We start from the raw sequence: 17,434 nt of genomic DNA on the forward strand, positions 1-17,434 counted from the left end.
CAAGGCCTTCTCATGGCCCCATCTGGCTCTCCTAATTTCCTTCTTAAGCTCTTCCTGTTCGCCTTATAATCTTCTAGATCTCTAACATTACCTAGCTCTCTGAATCTTTTGTAAGCTTTTTTTTTCTTCTTGACTAGAATTACTACAGCCTTTGTACACCACGGTTCCTGTACCCTACCATAACTTCCCTGTCTCATTGGAACGTACCTATGCAGAACTCCACACAAATATCCCCTGAAAACTTGCCACATTTCTTCCGTACCTTTCCCTGAGAACATCGTTCCCATGTAAGCTTCTAAGTTCCTGTCTGATAGCCTCTTAATTCCCCTTACTCCAATTAAACACTCTTCTAACTTGTCTGTTCCTATCTCTCTCCAATGCTATAGTAAAGGAGATAGAATTACGATCGCTATCTCCAAAATTCTCTCCCACTGAGAGATGTGACACCTGACCACATTCATTTCCCAATACCAAATCAAGTACAGTCTCTCCTCTTGTAGGCTTGGCTTATCTACATATTGTGTCAAGAAATCTTCCTGAACACACCTAAAACTCCACCCCATCTAAACCCCTTGCTCTAGAGATATGCCAATCAATATTTGGGAAATTAAAATCTCCCATCATGACAACTCTGTTATTATTTACACCTTTCCAGAAGCTCTCTCCCTATCTCCTTTCCACAATTAACACAGTTAAACCTGCCTTGTCCTGTTACCGCTTACACCCGTTTGAGCCAAAGCCCTATCATTCCGCTGCCCACTGGATATGGCGGTCTTCTTATTAAACATTTCCTGCTCTACTGGCTGGCATCATAGGCCTGCGCAGTCTTGCCTCTCTTTCCCCCAAGTAGTAAAATTCCTTCTTTGCAAAACACCCTTAGCCGTTCCACTCGCAGCCTTCTTGTTTCAAATCTTGAAGAAATATAAATGAAAAATAATGAAATAATGATTGTAATAATAAATAAATGAATCTTATTTATTATTCTTTATGCAGTATACAGATATTGAATAGATTAAAAGTCTTGCAAAAAACAGAAACAATATGTATTAAAAAAGTGAGATAGTGCCCAGGGGTTCAATGTCCATGTAGGAATCAGATGGCAGAGCGGAAGAATCTGTTTCTGAATCACTGAGTGTGTGCCTTCAAGCTTCTGTACCTCCTACCTGATGGTAACAGTGAGAAAAGGGCATGCCCTGGGTGCTGGAGGTCCTCAATAATGGGCACTGCCTTTCTGAGACACCACTCACTGAAGATGTCTCGGGTACTTTTTGGGCTAGTGCCCAAGATGGAGCTGACTACATTTACAACCCTTTTTACAAGAAAGGAGGTGCATACCAGGCAAAGGCAGATAGGACCACATGGTGTAGTTATGAAGTACAGGAAATTCAAGTGAACACTTATGAAAGAAATAAAAGAAAGCAATATGTTTATAGCAAAAAGATTGCAAGGGAAAAAAATTAATCCTCCGGACGATCAGAATGGTGATCTATACAGGAGACAAAAGAGATGGGGGAGATTTTAAATATATTTTTGCATCTGTATCTACTCAGAAGATGGACACAGAGTCTATAGACGTGAGGCAAAGCAGCATCAACTTCATGGACCCTGGACAGATTACAGAGGTGGAGGGGTTTGCTGTCATTAGGCAAATTAGTGTGGATAAATCTGGGCCTGACAAGTTGTTCCCTGGGACCCTGTGGAAGACAAGTGCAGAAATTGTTGGGGCCCAAGCACAGATATTTAAATCATCCCCAGTGACAGGTGATGGACTGCAGGATTGGAGGACAGACAATGTTGCTCCACTGTTCAAGAAAGGCTCTAAAAGTAAGCTAAGAAATTGTACGTTGGTGAGCTTGACATCAGTAGGGGGAACGTTATTGGAACATATGTGCAGGAACCAGATATATAGGCAGTCCACGGGTTGCATACAAGTTCCTCTCCTAAGTCCGTCTTTAAGTCGGATTTGTACATAAGTCGGAACAAGTACATCCGGTATTATTTAGCGTCAGTTAGTCAAACGTTTGTCTTAGTATATAGTGTATAATTTACCTTTATCATGTAAAACACTTAGGAAACGTATGTATTCCAATAATTAAACGACTGTGTTGCTTAGTAATATTTGTAGCTTCCATCGGGGCAGGGCCTTTCACATGCTCCATTATTCTCACTGTATCTGTTATCCTATAAAATTGTTCTGATCGTTGACTGACTGTAGCCTAACGCTTTTCCAATGACCGATGGCGTTTCATCTCTTTTCAAACGCTTTATTATTTCCACTTTATTTTCAATTGCGATCGCTTCCAGTCAATGGAACGGAAACACTGCGAGTGGCGGGTCCCGAGGTCCGCTGGGTCCTAAGGACCACCGCAGTGAGACAGGCTAAATGGGACAAGTGGAGGCTGTGCTGAGTTTGGGTATTTGATCCTCCACGATATTCTGCGTGGGGAATTTAAACTGGAGGTGACAGTGTGTTTTTACGAGGTCGAGTTGTGAGCTCGACATCAACCCGGCACGGGAGTCACTGGATCGATATCAACCCAGCACGGGAGCGCTCTGTCACTGGATCAAACTCAGCAACCTCCATTCTTGAATCTCGAGCCCAGCGCTGATCTCACTGCGCCGCTGGCCGACCAGAATGGGGGGTGGGGTCAGGGTGAATCTTACTAAGAAAAATTTAAGCCAAAGACAAAGTTAAACACTCAACACTGTGTCAACAGCAATGACTTAAAATGGTGGAGGGTGTCGCGATCTGACTTAAAATGGCAGATGGCGTTCTCCTTCCTCGGTTCGTAAGTATGAGTTGTCCGTAAGTCGGAGACTACCTGTATTAGTATTTGGATAGATGTGGACTGATTAAGGATAGACAGCATGTCTTTGTGCATGGTAGGTCATGTCTAACCAATCTTATAGAGTCTCTCGAGGAAATCATCAGGAAAGTGACTGAGGGCAAGGCAGTGGATGTTATCTACATGGACTTCAGCAAGACACTTGACAAAGTCTCATATGGGAGGTTGGTCAAGAAGGTTCAGTCACTCAGCATTCAAGATGAGACAGTAAATTGGATGAGACACTGTCTCTGGGAGAAGCCAGAGTGTGCTAGCAGATGGTGGCCTCTCTGACCGGAGGCCTGTGACTAGTGGTGTGCCGTAGGAATCAGTGATGGATCTGTTGTTGTTTGTCATCTATATCAGTAATCTGGATGATAACATGGTTAGCCGAATCAGAAAATTTGTGGATGACACAAAGACTGGGAGTGTAGTGGACTGTGAGAAGACTATCCTGGCTTGCAGTGTGATCTGGACCAGCTGGAAAAATGGGTTGAGAAATGGAAAATGGAATTTAATGCAGACAAGTGTGAGGTGTTGCACTTTGGTAGGACCTACCAGGGTGGGTATTACACAGTGACTGGCCGGACACTGAGGAGTGTTGTTGAAGAAAGGGATCTGGGAATACAGCTCTATATTTCACTGGAAGTGGTGTCACAGTTCGATAGGGATGGAAAGAAAGATTTTGGCTTATTGGCCTTCATAAACTAGAGTACTGAGTACAGGAGATGGATGTTATGTTGAAGTTGTACAAGACATCAGTGAGGCCTAATTTGGAGTATTGTGTGCAGGTTTGGTCACCAGCCTACAGGAAAGATGTAAAAGAGGTTGAATGATTTCAAGGAAAATTCACAAGGATGGTGCCAGGTCTGGAGGACTTGGGTTATAAGGAGAGATTGAACAGGTCTGGGGCTTTATTCCTTGAAATGTAGAAGATTGAGGGGCAATTTGATGGAGGTTTACCACAATTTTGAGGGTTATAGGTGGCATAAATGCAAGCTGGCTTTTTCCACTGAGATGGGGTGGGACTACAACCAGAGGTCATGGATTAAGGGTGAAAGGTGAAACGTTAAGGCGAACATGAGGGGAAACTTCTTCACACAGACAGTCATCCGGGTGTGGAATGAGCAGCCGGCACAAGTGATGCATGCGAGCTCAATTTCAACATTTAAGATGTTTGTATAGGTACCTGGAAGGTAGGGGTATGGGAGTAGAAAGTTTAAATAGCTTGGCACCAACTAGATGGGCCAAAGGGTCTGTTTCTGTGTTGTGCTTTTCCATGACTGTAACAAGAACCTTAAATAATACTAATATTCACTCTAATTCCTTTTATCAGTTGTGCAGACCAACCATACATCTGAGTAGGAGATATTTATGTGGCATTAAAACTGTGGCACTTCAAATTAACAGTACATAAAAGAAAATCCCAGCTGCTCATTAACAAAGGCTATTTGTGTGAGTGTTTCAGTTACTGTGGGGCCAGGAACCCATGCAGCTCAGTGGGAACAGGGAATACCAATGGAGAGAGTCAAGCTGAGCCAAGTCACAGATTGGAGACGGCAGAAATGCCCCATTCTTATAGAGACAGGAAGAGCATCAGAGAGTTTGATGGTCATTCCAGATACCAGCACTGTGCCCAGTTAGAAGATGATTTCTCTCTCCAACTTGGGTTGAACTTGATTGTAACAGTGTGATGCCAGATCACACCTTGACAACTCAAGTGATCTCATCTGAAATGTTGTCTTACACCCATTGATGAATTTTGTAAATCTTTTTACAGGTTAAAAATGACAAGGAATTCATCTACAGAAATCTCGAACAGAACACACCAGTTTTGCTGTGTCTATCCAGATATTTAAGAAGTGGAGCAAGGGATTCACTCGATCATCCTTCCTGCTCAGACAGTGGGAATGGATTCACTCGGTCATCTCAACTGAATGTACATCAGCAAGTTCACACTGGACAAGGCCATTCACCTGTTCTGTATGTGAGCAGGGATTCAGTCGGTCTTCCCACCTGTGGACACACCAGTCAGTTCACACTGGGCAGAGGCTGGTCATCTGCTGAATTTGTGGGGAAGGATTCACTCGGTCATCTGACCTAATGGCTCACCAGCGAGTTCACACCGGGGAGCGGATGTTCACCTGCTCAGACTGTGGGAAGGGATTCACTCGGTCATCCCACCTACAGAGACACCAGCAAGTTCACACTGGGGAGAGGCCGTTCACCTGCTCACACTGTGGGAAGGGATTTGCTCGGTCATCTCATCTACAGATACACCAGCGATTTCACACTGGGGAGAGACCGTTCACCTGTTTAGTCTGTGGGAAGGGATTCACTCAATCGTCCGACCTTCATAGACACCAACGATTTCACACTGGGGAGAAGCCGTTCACCTGCTCACACTGTGGGAAGGGATTTGCTCGGTCATCTCATCTGCAGATACACCTGCGATTTCACACTGGGGAGAGACCGTTCACCTGTTTAGTCTGTGGGAAGGGATTCACTCAGTCATCCGAACTTCAGAGACACCAGTCAGTTCACACTGGGGAGAGGCCGTACACCTGCTCAGACTGTGGGAAGGGATTCACTCGGTCATTTAATCTACTGAGACACCAGCGATCTCACACCGGGGAGAAGCTGTTCTCCTGCTCAGACTGTGGGAAGGGATTCACTCGGTCATCTGAACTACTGGCACACCAGCGAGTTCACAGTGAGGAGGAGCCGTTTACCTGCTCAGACTGTGGGAAAGGATTCACTCAGTCATCTGAACTACTGGCACACCAGTTAGATCACACTGGGGAGAAGCCGTTTACCTGCTCAGACTGTGGGAAAGGATTCACTCAGTCATCTGAACTACTGGCACACCAGTTAGATCACACTGGGGAGAAGCCGTTTACCTGCTCAGACTGTGGGAAGGGATTCACTCGGTCATCCCACCTACAGAGACACCAGTCAGTTCACACTGGGGAGAGGCCGTTCACCTGCTGTGACTGTGGGAAGGGATTTGCTCGGTCATCTCATCTACAGATACACCAGCGATTTCACACTGGGGAGAGACCGTTCACCTGTTCAGTCTGTGGGAAGGGATTCACTCAATCGTCCGACCTTCATAGACACCAGCGTTTTCACTCTGGGGAGAAGCTGTTCACCTGCCCAGACTGTGGGAAGGGATTCACTCGGTCATCTAATCTACAAATACATCTGCGATTTCACACAGGGGAGAGACCGTTCACCTGCTCAGTCTGTGGGAAGGGATTCACTCAGTCATCCGAACTTCAGAGACACCAGCAATCTCACACTGGGGAGAAGCCGTTCACCTGCTCAGACTGTGGGAAGGGATTCACTCGGTCATTTAATCTACTGAGACACCAGCGATCTCACACCGGGGAGAAGCTGTTCACCTGCTCAGAATGTGGGAAAGGATTCACTCGGTCATCTGAACGACTGGCACACCAGCGAGTTCACAGTGAGGAGAAGCCGTTTACCTGCTCAGACTGTGGGAAAGGATTTACTCGGTCATCCCACCTACAGAGTCACCAGCGAGTTCACACTGGAGAGAGGCCATTCACCTGCTCAAACTGTGGGAAGGGATTCACTTGGTCATCCGAACTACTTACACACCAGCGAGTTCACACTGGGGAGAGGCCATTCACCTGTTGTGAATGTGGGAGGGGATTTGCTCGGTCATCTCATCTACAGATACACCAGCGATTTCACACTGGGGAGAGACCGTTCACCTGTTCAGTCTGTGGGAAGGGATTCACTCAATCGTCTGACCTTCAGAGACACCAGCGATCTCACACTGGGGAGAAGCCGTTCACCTGCTCAGACTGTGGGAAGGGATTCACTCGGTCATTTAATCTACTGAGACACCAGTCAGTTCACACTGGGGAGCGGCCGTTCTCCTGCTCAGACTGTGGGAAGGGATTCACTCAGTCATCTGAACTACTGGCACACCAGCGAGTTCACAGTGACGAGAAGCCTTTCACCTGCTCAGACTGTGGGAAGAGATTCACTCAATCATCCACCCTACAGAAACACCAGCAAGATCACACTGGGGAGAAGCCGTTCACCTGCTCTGAGTGTGGAAAGGGATTCACTCGGTCATCTCATCTACAGAGACACCAGCGAGTTCACTCTGGGTAGAGGCCATTCACCTGGTCAGTCATTGGGAAGAGAGTCTCTCAGGCGTCTCCACCAAATGTGCATCATTGAGTTCACACTGGGGAGAGGCCGTTCACCTGGTCAGTCATTGGGAAGAGAGTCTCTCAGCCATCTCCACCAAATGTGCATCATTGAGTTCACTCTGGGGAGAGGCCGTTCACCTGGTCAGTCATTGGGAAGAGAGTCTCTCAGCCATCTCCACCAAATGTGCATCATTGAGTTCACACTGGGGAGAGGCCGTTCACCTGCTGTGAATGTGGGAAGCGATTCACTCGGTAATCTAACCTTGTGACACACTACCGGGTTCACACTGGGGAGAAAGTTTCAATAAGCTGCATGCTGGATATTTGTCCATCACTGTTGCTGAATGCAATTTCGGGAGTGACTGTCGGTGCTGAACTCTGCAATTATTGCTGCTGCTCACCACACCCAGTTCTGCACCCTGGTCACTGGGCACGGGAGGAGTTTCTTCCGCTGCACACTCACCTTTAATGGGACTGGAGTTTAATATTCTGCATCTGAGACAAATAAATCAGTTCTATTTTGAACTCTGCCTCCAGTACTTAGTGAATTTATAATACACCCAGTATACAGTAGAGAGTCAACACAGGCTGGCTGGACCTGCCAGTGATTCTGTTCCATGACAGTCCTTTTAAATCCTTCCCTGTTGTTCCCCTCTCGCTCTCCCTGTGGTGATGGGTTCAAACAGTCACCACTCTGTGGGTGAAGAGGTTTCCCTTGAATTCTCTGCAGACTGAAGAAGTCGAGTTGGCTGCAGTTCTGTCCGAGATGTTCATCCCCACTCTAATCTCTGGGCTGAGGGTGAACAACAACATGGATTGTCCTATCTGAAATAATGCATTGATGATCATTTTATTTTGTATGATTTTGACTCTGAAACTAGATCAGGCTTGAATTTATGGAGCCTTCATGAAGTGATGGAGGGCATTCATGAGTTTGTATTTTAAAGCAAGATTTTGGTGAATGATATTTGCCACTTGATTGTACCTGTGTAAGTAATCAGATTGAGTTAAACTCTGCAGGATCCTGGAATGTGTTGGATTGTGTCTGGTTTCTCTTGGCATTTTCTGCACTATCTGCCTTGTTTGTTTGTATTTCATGTATTGTTGACTTTTTTTTCTTGTTAACCACCTTGTCCTGTATTTCTGCAAGGAACCCCTCTGTTTCTGGGAAGAGGTCTCCAACTCCCAGTCAGGTGCTCGATGCTTCCTTGTCAACATCTCGTCTGCTCAGATCGTTGGGATGCCTCCCATGGAGGGTCATACTCATTCCACTGGTTAATGTTTCTTCCATAGTGATGATTCATTTTTCTGAGTTGGCCTCATTTAGGTTTTCTGGTCTGTATTTCTTATCACAATTGCATATACACACATGGAGTGCTGAATCCTGTTATTTTTTGATGAAAATAAATACTTAGAAGTTTTATCTGACTGTTGTGTGATTTTTTTTTCATTTGTTATTTCTCTTCCCCCTTCCGTCCAAGGGAGTGTTAATACAAGTGGGTTTGTGTGTAAATAGTTGTTTCTAAAGTTGTCATTTCAGTTCTTAGTTATCTTTGTAAATTTTGCTGATTGAAATGGGACCAAGGTATTTTTATTAAAAAAGTCAATGTCGGTATTGATGAAACTGTTTATTGCCTGTGTTGTGTTTGTTAACTGTTAAGCTTTGTTTGGCAACTTTTTTAAGCCTTGAACTAAATTCTGTCAAAGGTTTTCCCTATTTCACACTACTTTCTATTTTCTTTGCTTGTTGATATTCCAGATACGTGGGTGTCAAGAGCCCCGATGAAGGGTCTTGGCCTGAGATGTTGATTCCCATCCATAGATGCTGTCTGACATGCTGAGCTCCTCCAGCACTTTGTGTAGTTCTGTAGATTGCTAGAAGCTGCAGGTCCTCCAGTTTGCCAGATACTTATGTTTCTTGAAAGAACAAGTGGTAGTGGGGTTGTGTGGCTCTGTTGGTAAAATATTAAATCAAATCATTAGAAAGAGGTGGAAGGTGTAGAATCTCTGTGGGTAGAATTAAGGAACAGCAAATATGTATATAAAAAACAATCCCTGAAGCCAGTTGTATCGAGTCCACCAAACAGTAGTAAGTATGTGGTCCACAAATTACAATGGGAGATAGAAAATGCGTGCCAAAAGGGCAATGTTACAATAGTCATGGGGGATTGTCATGCGGGTGATTAGGAAAATTAGGATGGTGTTGGTCTCGAGGAGGAATTCCTAGAATGCCTACAAGAAGCTTTTTTAGAGCAGCTCGCTGTTAAGCCCACTTGGGGATCAGCTATTTGGGATTGGGTGTTGTAATGAACCGGGATTAATTAGGTTGCTTATGTTCAAAGAACCCTTAAGGGCAAGTGATCTTAATACAATCAAATTCACCTTGACATTAGAGAGGCATGAGAGAAAAATTGGTCAAAATTGATTTGAAAAGAACACAGGTAGAGATGAAAACAAAGCAGCAATGGCTGGGATTTCTGGAAGCAATTCAGAAGCCACAGGATATACAGAACACAAAGAGGAAGAAGAATTCTAAAGTTAAAGTGACAAAACTGTAGCTGATAAGAGAAACCAAAGACAACATTAACACTAAAGAGAGGACACAGAACAAAAATTACTAGGAAGTTAGAGGATTGGGAAGATTTTAAAAACCAACAGAATGCAATTAAAATAATTAAGGAAAAGATGGAATACATAGATGAGTGAGTCAGTAATATTAAAGAGGATACCAAATTTTTCTTTAGGTACATAGAGTGTAAAAGAGAGGCGGAAGTGGATATCAGACCACTGAAAATTGATGCTGGGGAGGGGATGCAAGGTGATGGCAGATGAACTGAATCAGTATTGTACATCACTTTTATCTGTGTAAGACACTGGCAGGAATATGGAATTCCCAGATGTCAGTGGTCAAAATGTGTAAAGTTACGTTACTCAGGAGAAGGTTCTTGGGAAACAGAGATGGTCTGAAGGTAAATAGGTCACCTGGACCAGATGGTGTTCACCCCAGAGATCTGAAAGAGATGTGGAGGCATTAGCAATGATCTTTCGAGAATTGTTAAGGAAATTGTATCCTAAGAAGATTCTTTTTCCTTCACTACGCCCCTCTCCCAGTTTCACCTATCACCTACCAATTCTTCCACCCCTTTCACTCCCACACTTCTTCCTCTGACGTCTCATTTTTTTTGTTCCCAGTCCTGATGAAGGGTCTCGGCCCGAAACGTTGACTGTTTACGATTTCCCACACGTGCTGCCTGGCCTCCTAGGTTCCTCCAGCATTTTGTGTATGTGTTGCTTGGATTTCCAGCATCCACAGATTTTCTCCAGTTTTTGATAAAAACAAAAGCAGGGTCATATCAATATAGCAAGAAAACAGTGGGAAGTTAGAGGATTGGAAAGCTTGTACACAACCAACAGAAGACAACTAAAAAGAAACATATATGAGAGACAAGATGAAAAATTGAGATAACTGAACCAATAATATCAAGTACCAAAAGTTTTTTTCAGATATATAAAGAGTAAAAAAGAGGGAAAAGTTGATATTGAGAGATGATGCTGGGGAGTTAGTAATAGAACAAAGAAATAGCAGCCAAACGTAATAAATATATTGTGTCAATCGTCACTGTGTAAGGCAACAGCAGTGTTTAAGACCATATGACGTAGGAGCGGAATTAGGCCATTCAGCCCCACCAAGTCTGCTCTGCCGTTCTAGCACGGCTGATCCCGGTTCTCACTCAGCCCCATGCACCTGCCTCCTTGGCATATCCTGACCCTTTGTCAGGCAAGATTTCCCTGTACAGAAGCTATGCTGGCTTTGGCTTATTTTATCATGAGTCTTCTAGTACCCCAAATCCTCATCTGTTATAATAGACTCCAACACTTTTCCAGCCACTGAGGTTAGGCGAACTACTATAATTTGCTTTCTTTTGCCTTTCTCCCTTCTCAAAGAGTGGAGTGACATTTGCAATCTCCCTGTCCTCCGGGACCATGTCAGAATCAAGCGATTCTTGACAGGCCATGACCAATGCATCTGTTATCTCCTCAGCAACCTCTCTCAGGACTCTGGGATGTAGTCCATCAGTCCAGGTGACTTATCCACTTTAAGAACCTGAGTTTGCCTTGCATGTCTTCCTTTGTAATAGCAACGGCATTCACTCCTGCTCCCTGACACTCACGAATCCCTGGCACACTGCGAGTGTCTTCCACAGTGAAGACTGATGCAAAGTACCTATCAAGTTCATCTACCATCTTTTCCCCATTTCTACCCCACAAGTATCATTTTCCAGTGGTTCAATATAAACTCTCTCCTCCCTTTTGCAATTTTTATAATGGTTTATATTATTGTCTAGTTTGCTCTCATATTTTGCCTTTCCCCTTCATATAGCTTTTTTTTTTAGTTGCCTGTTATAGGATTTTAAAAGCCACTCAATTATCTAACTTCTTACTCACTTTTGCTACCTTATAGGCACTTTCCTTGTCTTTAATACAGTCCTTTGACAGCCACGGTAGCTTAGCCCTGCCGTTTGAGAACTACTTCTGCTGGACATATCTATCCTTTACATTATGAACTATTCCCAGAAACGTCAGCTGTATCCTTCTCCAATTCACCTGGGGATTCACGTCTCTCATGCCTCTGTTATTCCCATATTAAGATCACTGCCTTCTGATGGTTCCTTTACATGAATCTCCGTACTACACAACACCCAATCTAAGATAGCAGTTCCCCGAGTAGGCTCAACCATCAGCTACGTTTGAATGCTGTTCACAGACTTCAGTTCAGCATTTAACGCGGTCATTTCTCAGCACCTGATTGGAAAGCTGAAACTGCTGGGCCTGAACACCTCCCGCTTCAACTGGATCCTAGACTTCCTGACTGGGAGGCCTCAGTCAGTCGGGATCGGGAGCAGCATCTCCAACACCATCACACTGAGCTGAGCACGGGCCCCCCAGGGATATGTGCTCAGTCCACTGCTGTTCACCCTGCTGCTGTCACACACAGCTCGATCCACATCATTAAGGTGGCTGATGACACAACCGAGCTGGGTCTCATCAGCAAGAACGATGAGTCAGCTTGCAGAGATGGCCTTTAGAAACTCTATTTTTATTGTATTGTTTAATCTCCCTGAGAGGAGGTGCACCGTTCCCGGAAATACTGCAATACCAGATCGATGCGCGGAGAGGACGGAGCAAGCCCCTATTCCATCTCCCTGTTCCAAAAATCAATTTAATATATGGTCCCCAAATAGGGGACATATCAGATATTAAACTGATAAGAACAGATACTACACTTGATCTTAGCCAAAAGGCCGAGAAGCGATACTGATGAGTCTCCGGACCTTTGGGATCAGGCTCGTCTTCCATCTATTTAGTTAAAGCGGCTGTCTACAGGCCACATACGTACCCTATTTCTCTTCAATTTTTGATGTAGGTTTGGTGTAATTTCTCTCAGTCTTTGGTATATGTTGTCTTTTTCTCCCTTGTAGCGAAACCTCGTTGGTAGTATAACTGATAATGTAAAATAGGTGAAATGAGAGAGGCGGACCTTGTTTGCATGAATACTCCACCCGTCTCTAGCGTCTGATGTCATTGTCAGCGTGATGACGTTTACGGAAGGCGTCGCATGGAAGCGATGGCGAGGGAGTGAGAAGAATAGTGAGTTACAAATGGGGGAGTGAGGCTGTTTGATGGGGGACGATGGGTGGGTGAGTTGGTGGACGGAGAGGGATGGGGTAGAGTCGGACGAAAGGGAGGGGCAATATTTAAGTGTGAGCTGGCATGTGGCAAATAACGGCATTGCAGTCAATGGATTATTTCGACAGAAAATAATCTAACCATCTGGCTGGACTTCATTGATAATGAAAGCTTATTGACCAGACGGTTCCATTAAGAAATCGGTGATAATCAGGGGAGAATGTGCAGTGACGACTACTCTCCTGACATTCCCAGGCCTTTCTGCTACATCCCAGAAGCCAAATACTAGAAATAATTATTAATATTCCATATTTGCCTAAATTTGTGCAGCTCCAACCTATGGCTTGTATCACTTGCTACATCTCCAAGGAGAAAAAAAGGTGGAAATCTGGGGAAAAGAAGCATAAAATACTGAAGTTTCGGTGGTAATGTCACATTCTGTAGAGAAAGAAGCAATTAGTGATTCAGACGTGATGTGATTCTTAATGATGGCAGTGATCTTTCATCAGTTCTAACGAAGAGCCATTAATCTGACACACTTGCTCTGTTTCTCTGCAGAAAGCTGACTGAAGTGCCAAGTATTCACAGCACTTATTTTAATTGAAAAGATATTGCCACTCCATCATTGTGGTGGCAAGGCCTAAATCCTGGAAGGCCATCCCCATCAGGAGTGCAGAGATACTGAACCAGAAGAAGTGCAGTTGTTCAGGACAATGATGGATGTGCAGTAAAATCTGGCATTGGTAATGAAGTGTGGATTCTGAAAGGTCAGTAACTAGAAACAGCCTTAAAACACAGCACAGGTCCTTCACCTCACAATGTTGGGCCCAACCATTCCCAACTAAATCACCCTCTACTTTTCTAAACTCCATGTGCCTATCCAAAAATCCCTTTAATGACTCCAATGTATCTGCCTCTGCCACCACCCTGACAGTATGTTCCATGCACCACTCTCTGTGCTTAACAAAAATTCTTACACCTGATCTCTCCTGTACTTTTCTCCAGTCACCTTAAAATTATGCCCTCTCATATTAGCCATTTCTGCACTGGGAGAAAAGGTCTCTGGCTGTCCTTCTTGTGAGTCTTCAAGTGTACCTGAAGAATACTTCAGCTTGTGATGATGTTCTCCCTTTTTCAGCATCATTCCTGATCGATCAGGGAGATGACAGTTCCATTTGTGGAAGTTTGGGATCTGGTGCAGACTTTGGGTGAAGGAGCATATGGCCAGTGAGTCATGCACTTATCTGAAGTGAATTAAAAATAATTCTTAAAAACTACCTTGGTAGATCAGCAATAGCACTCATTTAAGGAGGTATTTCTTAGCTTGCAGCAAAAGTTTGGAGAAAGAAATGCCCCATGAGAAGGGTGCACCATCTGTGGAGAGTTCCCAAGGAAATTAGGATGACATAACTTTGAAATAACATGCGTTATAATGAGGATTAATTAATTGATGGCAGGCAAGAGGACTGGGAAAGTTTAAAACTACAAGGTATGTCACAAAAATTGTAAAGAATGTTGGACATATGAGAAAATTATTTAAAATATTGACAGGGTTTTTACAGAAATACAAGCCAGAAGCCAAAAGTAATGTTTTTTGAGGCTCAATGTAATGTAGAATTGCTAATGAGAAGGTACAAATTCTAAATAATGAAAATAATAATAAATAGCAAAGGTCTGTAGGAAGAGGGAAACTTTTATTTTTAACAGTGAAAAAGTATCGGACAAATTTGTTGTACCTTTACAAATAAGTGGCATCAGAGATAGTGGATGCATTGGTTGTAATCTGAGGAGAGCGGATGTATGTTCTCAAGTTTGTTGAAAGTATAAAGATAATTCTGGTGATGTAGAGTACACAAGAGCCTGCAAAGTGAGCACAGGTTAAGTGAATGAGCAGGAAGGTGGCCTTCAAAATATAATGTAGAACAAAAAATGAAGTTGCCTGCCTGCTCTGGAAGGAAGAACGAAAAACTTGACTGTTAAATGGACAAGGTGATGATAGAATGTTGCAGTGCAAACTAAATCTCTGCAACACACAAGACTGGTATGTAGGTTAAACAAATAAGTAGAAAGGCTAATGGAATGCTGGCCTTTATCATAGTGGTTATGGAGTACAAGGGTAAGGATGTTTTGGGAGCTCGTGAGACAACACCTGCCGTCCTGTGTACAGTTTAGATCTCGTCTTTAAGAAAGGACGTACTTGGATCAAGGGATTCACATGTGGGGGCGAGGGATGAGCAAGTAGGGAAGAATGAGAGGTGATCTTACTGAAGCAAATTTCCGAGGGTGTTGTCAGACAAGATGCTGAGAGGATGTTTTTCCAAGTGAGGATATCGAGAAAATGGGATATAGTTTGAGTAATTGGTTTCCCATTGATCAGGAGATGAAGAGGATTTTTTTCTGCAGGTTGTGACCCTTTGGAATTCTCCACTGAAGAGTTGTGGTAGAGCCATAGAATATACAATATATTGCAGGCATATGAACCACAGGTGCAGAGACAGTTCCAAAGTGGTGTAGAGGCCAAAACCAGATCAGTAATGATCTTATTGCATGGGGAAGCAGGGATGAAGAGCCAATTGGCTCATGCTTTGTTTCTGATACATTTAACTCAATAGAGCATTCAGAAGTTTTGCAATGTACATAACTATTTTGTATTTGATCATAGGGTACAATTGGCAATTAATCGAACAAAGGAAGCAGTGGCAGTGAAGAAAGTGGACACCACACATCCTCATGACTGCCCTGATAACATCAAGAAAGAAATCTGCATCAATAAGATGTTGAACAATGAACACATTGTCCGCTTTTACAGGCATTGTTGAGAGTCTCATATCCAATACTTGTTTTGGAGTATTGCAGTGAAGAACAGCCCTTTGATAGAATAGGTAGGATCTGTGCTTAAACTTAGGGTTTAAAATGGAGTGAGGGGGGAAAGGGTTAAAGATATTTTGTATATGGATTAGCTAATTTTAATAATTTTGGTTATACTGTTGCTGTCGCTTTTACAGATATACTTGTGTGGGTTCTTTAGTAATTGCACCATTGTGTCCTGAGGTGGAAAAAGCTGGCATCCACTCCCAGACATTCCCCCTATAGAGCACCCAAAAAACTAAATTATGGGAGAAATGGAAAATCTGAAGTTGTACATAATACATTTCCAGATGTTTCGGGAACAAAATAGGACAAGCTTTAAAGTTCACTGTGTGAGCTGCTTCAGTTGTCCATGTTTTTTGGTCTAAGGCCTAAAGAGGGTACCTTGGAGAATCCATCTACTCGGGCACCTGAGTGAAATGAGGCCTGGGAATTGGGAGTGATGTAAAATGACATAATTTCAGACAGTGCTCATGATTTGCAAACTGATACCGTTGATTTGCTCTGCCTTCCCACAGAACCTGATGTGGGGATGCCTGAAGCAGATGCTCCAGCAGCCGACAGCAGGAACGGTAAGTGCTCCTAATCATTTTTCTTTTGTTTTAACTGAGTGTTTATGATGTGCAGCAGCAGTTTTCCCGAGATGGATTGTGGTATTTACTTGCCCATGTTTGCTCTCGAAGAGCTTTGTCTGCCAGAGTTGAATTAGCACTATAACCGGCAGTAAGGAGCTTAACAATGCTTTGTCCCAGTTTCCAACTGAGATAAATTTTGGAGCTCACCTTAATTCCCTTTTACGGAAAAATGCTGTTCATGGATGGATAACCTCCTAAAGTACATCACAGCCTATGAACATCTTTAGAAGTTTCATCATTCCTCTAGGCAAGCCTGAATACTCCACTTTCATACAGGCATTGGAAGTCCAGTGTGCACCCAGATTGTCACAAAATATTCTCTGAACCAATTGTCTAGCAATTGTATCTGACTTATTAGTGATACTAAATCGGCCACAAATCTGTTCCATTTGTATAATTGATATTTTGTGGGCTTGGAGATTTAGAAAAAGATGTAAATTCAAAATTCCTGATTTGTATTTTTCTTTTCCTACTTCCATGAATATCTTCGTAGCAGGAATTACACACAGGCCAGCAAATCTGTTACTTGATGACTGAGGTATAAGAATGTAAATCTTTTCACTTTTATTGTGCAGTAGAATAAAAATTGGGTATTGTTATGCCTTATTCACAACATTTCAGACATTTAGAACTATACTCAAGCCCGAGGCAAACAATCGCCAGTTGGCAATAATGAAAAGCTGAATGGGTCTTGAGTCAGTGGTCTGTTTTGTATCTTTGTTCTCTTTGCATGTGCAAAGGATTTCTAGCAATGTAACAGGCTGAGTTGAGGCGCAAAGTTCAAATAAGATCTTTTTTTAACTGCAGTTTACTGACTCCGTGTCGTTATTTCAGCGCTGCGTGTACCACACCGCTACACATTCATCAATAACTGCAGTCATCTACATGCTAGCTGCTGGTGAGCATTTGTTCTATATGGTACAACAGTTTTAAGATCCATTAGCCCATAGGATGTGGGAAGAGGCTGCCCATCAAGCTTGAACATTTCCCTGCATCTCACCTAAACTTTGGAACCAGAGCTTTGGTCTTCATAGCAACATCTGAATCAATGGCAGTATTGCAAACCATGGGTCTACTTGTTTGATGTGTATGCTAAGAGAAGGTGAAAGGGGTTCCAGCTGATTTTTTTTCCCCCCATTACCCTGCAGCTTATCTCAAATTAATTTAATGGTGTTTTGACCTAGGCAAACCTGGTGATTGAACAGACCGTTTTGGTTCTGCAGTAAGA

At 43.4% G+C, this 17,434-nt stretch overlaps 1 protein-coding gene and 1 non-coding gene across 4 annotated transcripts in view; one reads left to right on the plus strand and one right to left on the minus strand.

Annotated features, from left to right (window-relative positions):
- LOC132401302 (zinc finger protein 850-like) overlaps positions 1–17,012 on the plus strand; it is a 32,141-nt gene extending 15,129 nt beyond the window's left edge. For 2 of the 3 annotated variants that reach the window (XM_059983420.1, XM_059983421.1), the window contains exon 2: positions 4,606–6,987. In XM_059983420.1, the coding sequence (XP_059839403.1) occupies positions 4,929–6,974 (2,046 nt within the window). In that variant the 5' untranslated portion in view covers positions 4,606–4,928 and the 3' untranslated portion in view covers positions 6,975–6,987. Of the gene's footprint in view, positions 1–4,605; positions 6,988–15,365; positions 15,586–16,089 lie in introns of those variants that run through there. The other variant, XR_009514544.1, reaches the window with a different exon arrangement.
- LOC132401414 (U2 spliceosomal RNA) lies at positions 12,140–12,330 on the minus strand. The gene has a single exon (XR_009514573.1). It is a non-coding gene; the product is annotated as a U2 spliceosomal RNA (small nuclear RNA).
- Positions 17,013–17,434: the final 422 nt, after the last annotated feature.

Source organism: Hypanus sabinus, chromosome 10, assembly GCF_030144855.1.
Source record: "Hypanus sabinus isolate sHypSab1 chromosome 10, sHypSab1.hap1, whole genome shotgun sequence".
Lineage (NCBI taxonomy): Eukaryota > Metazoa > Chordata > Chondrichthyes > Myliobatiformes > Dasyatidae > Hypanus > Hypanus sabinus.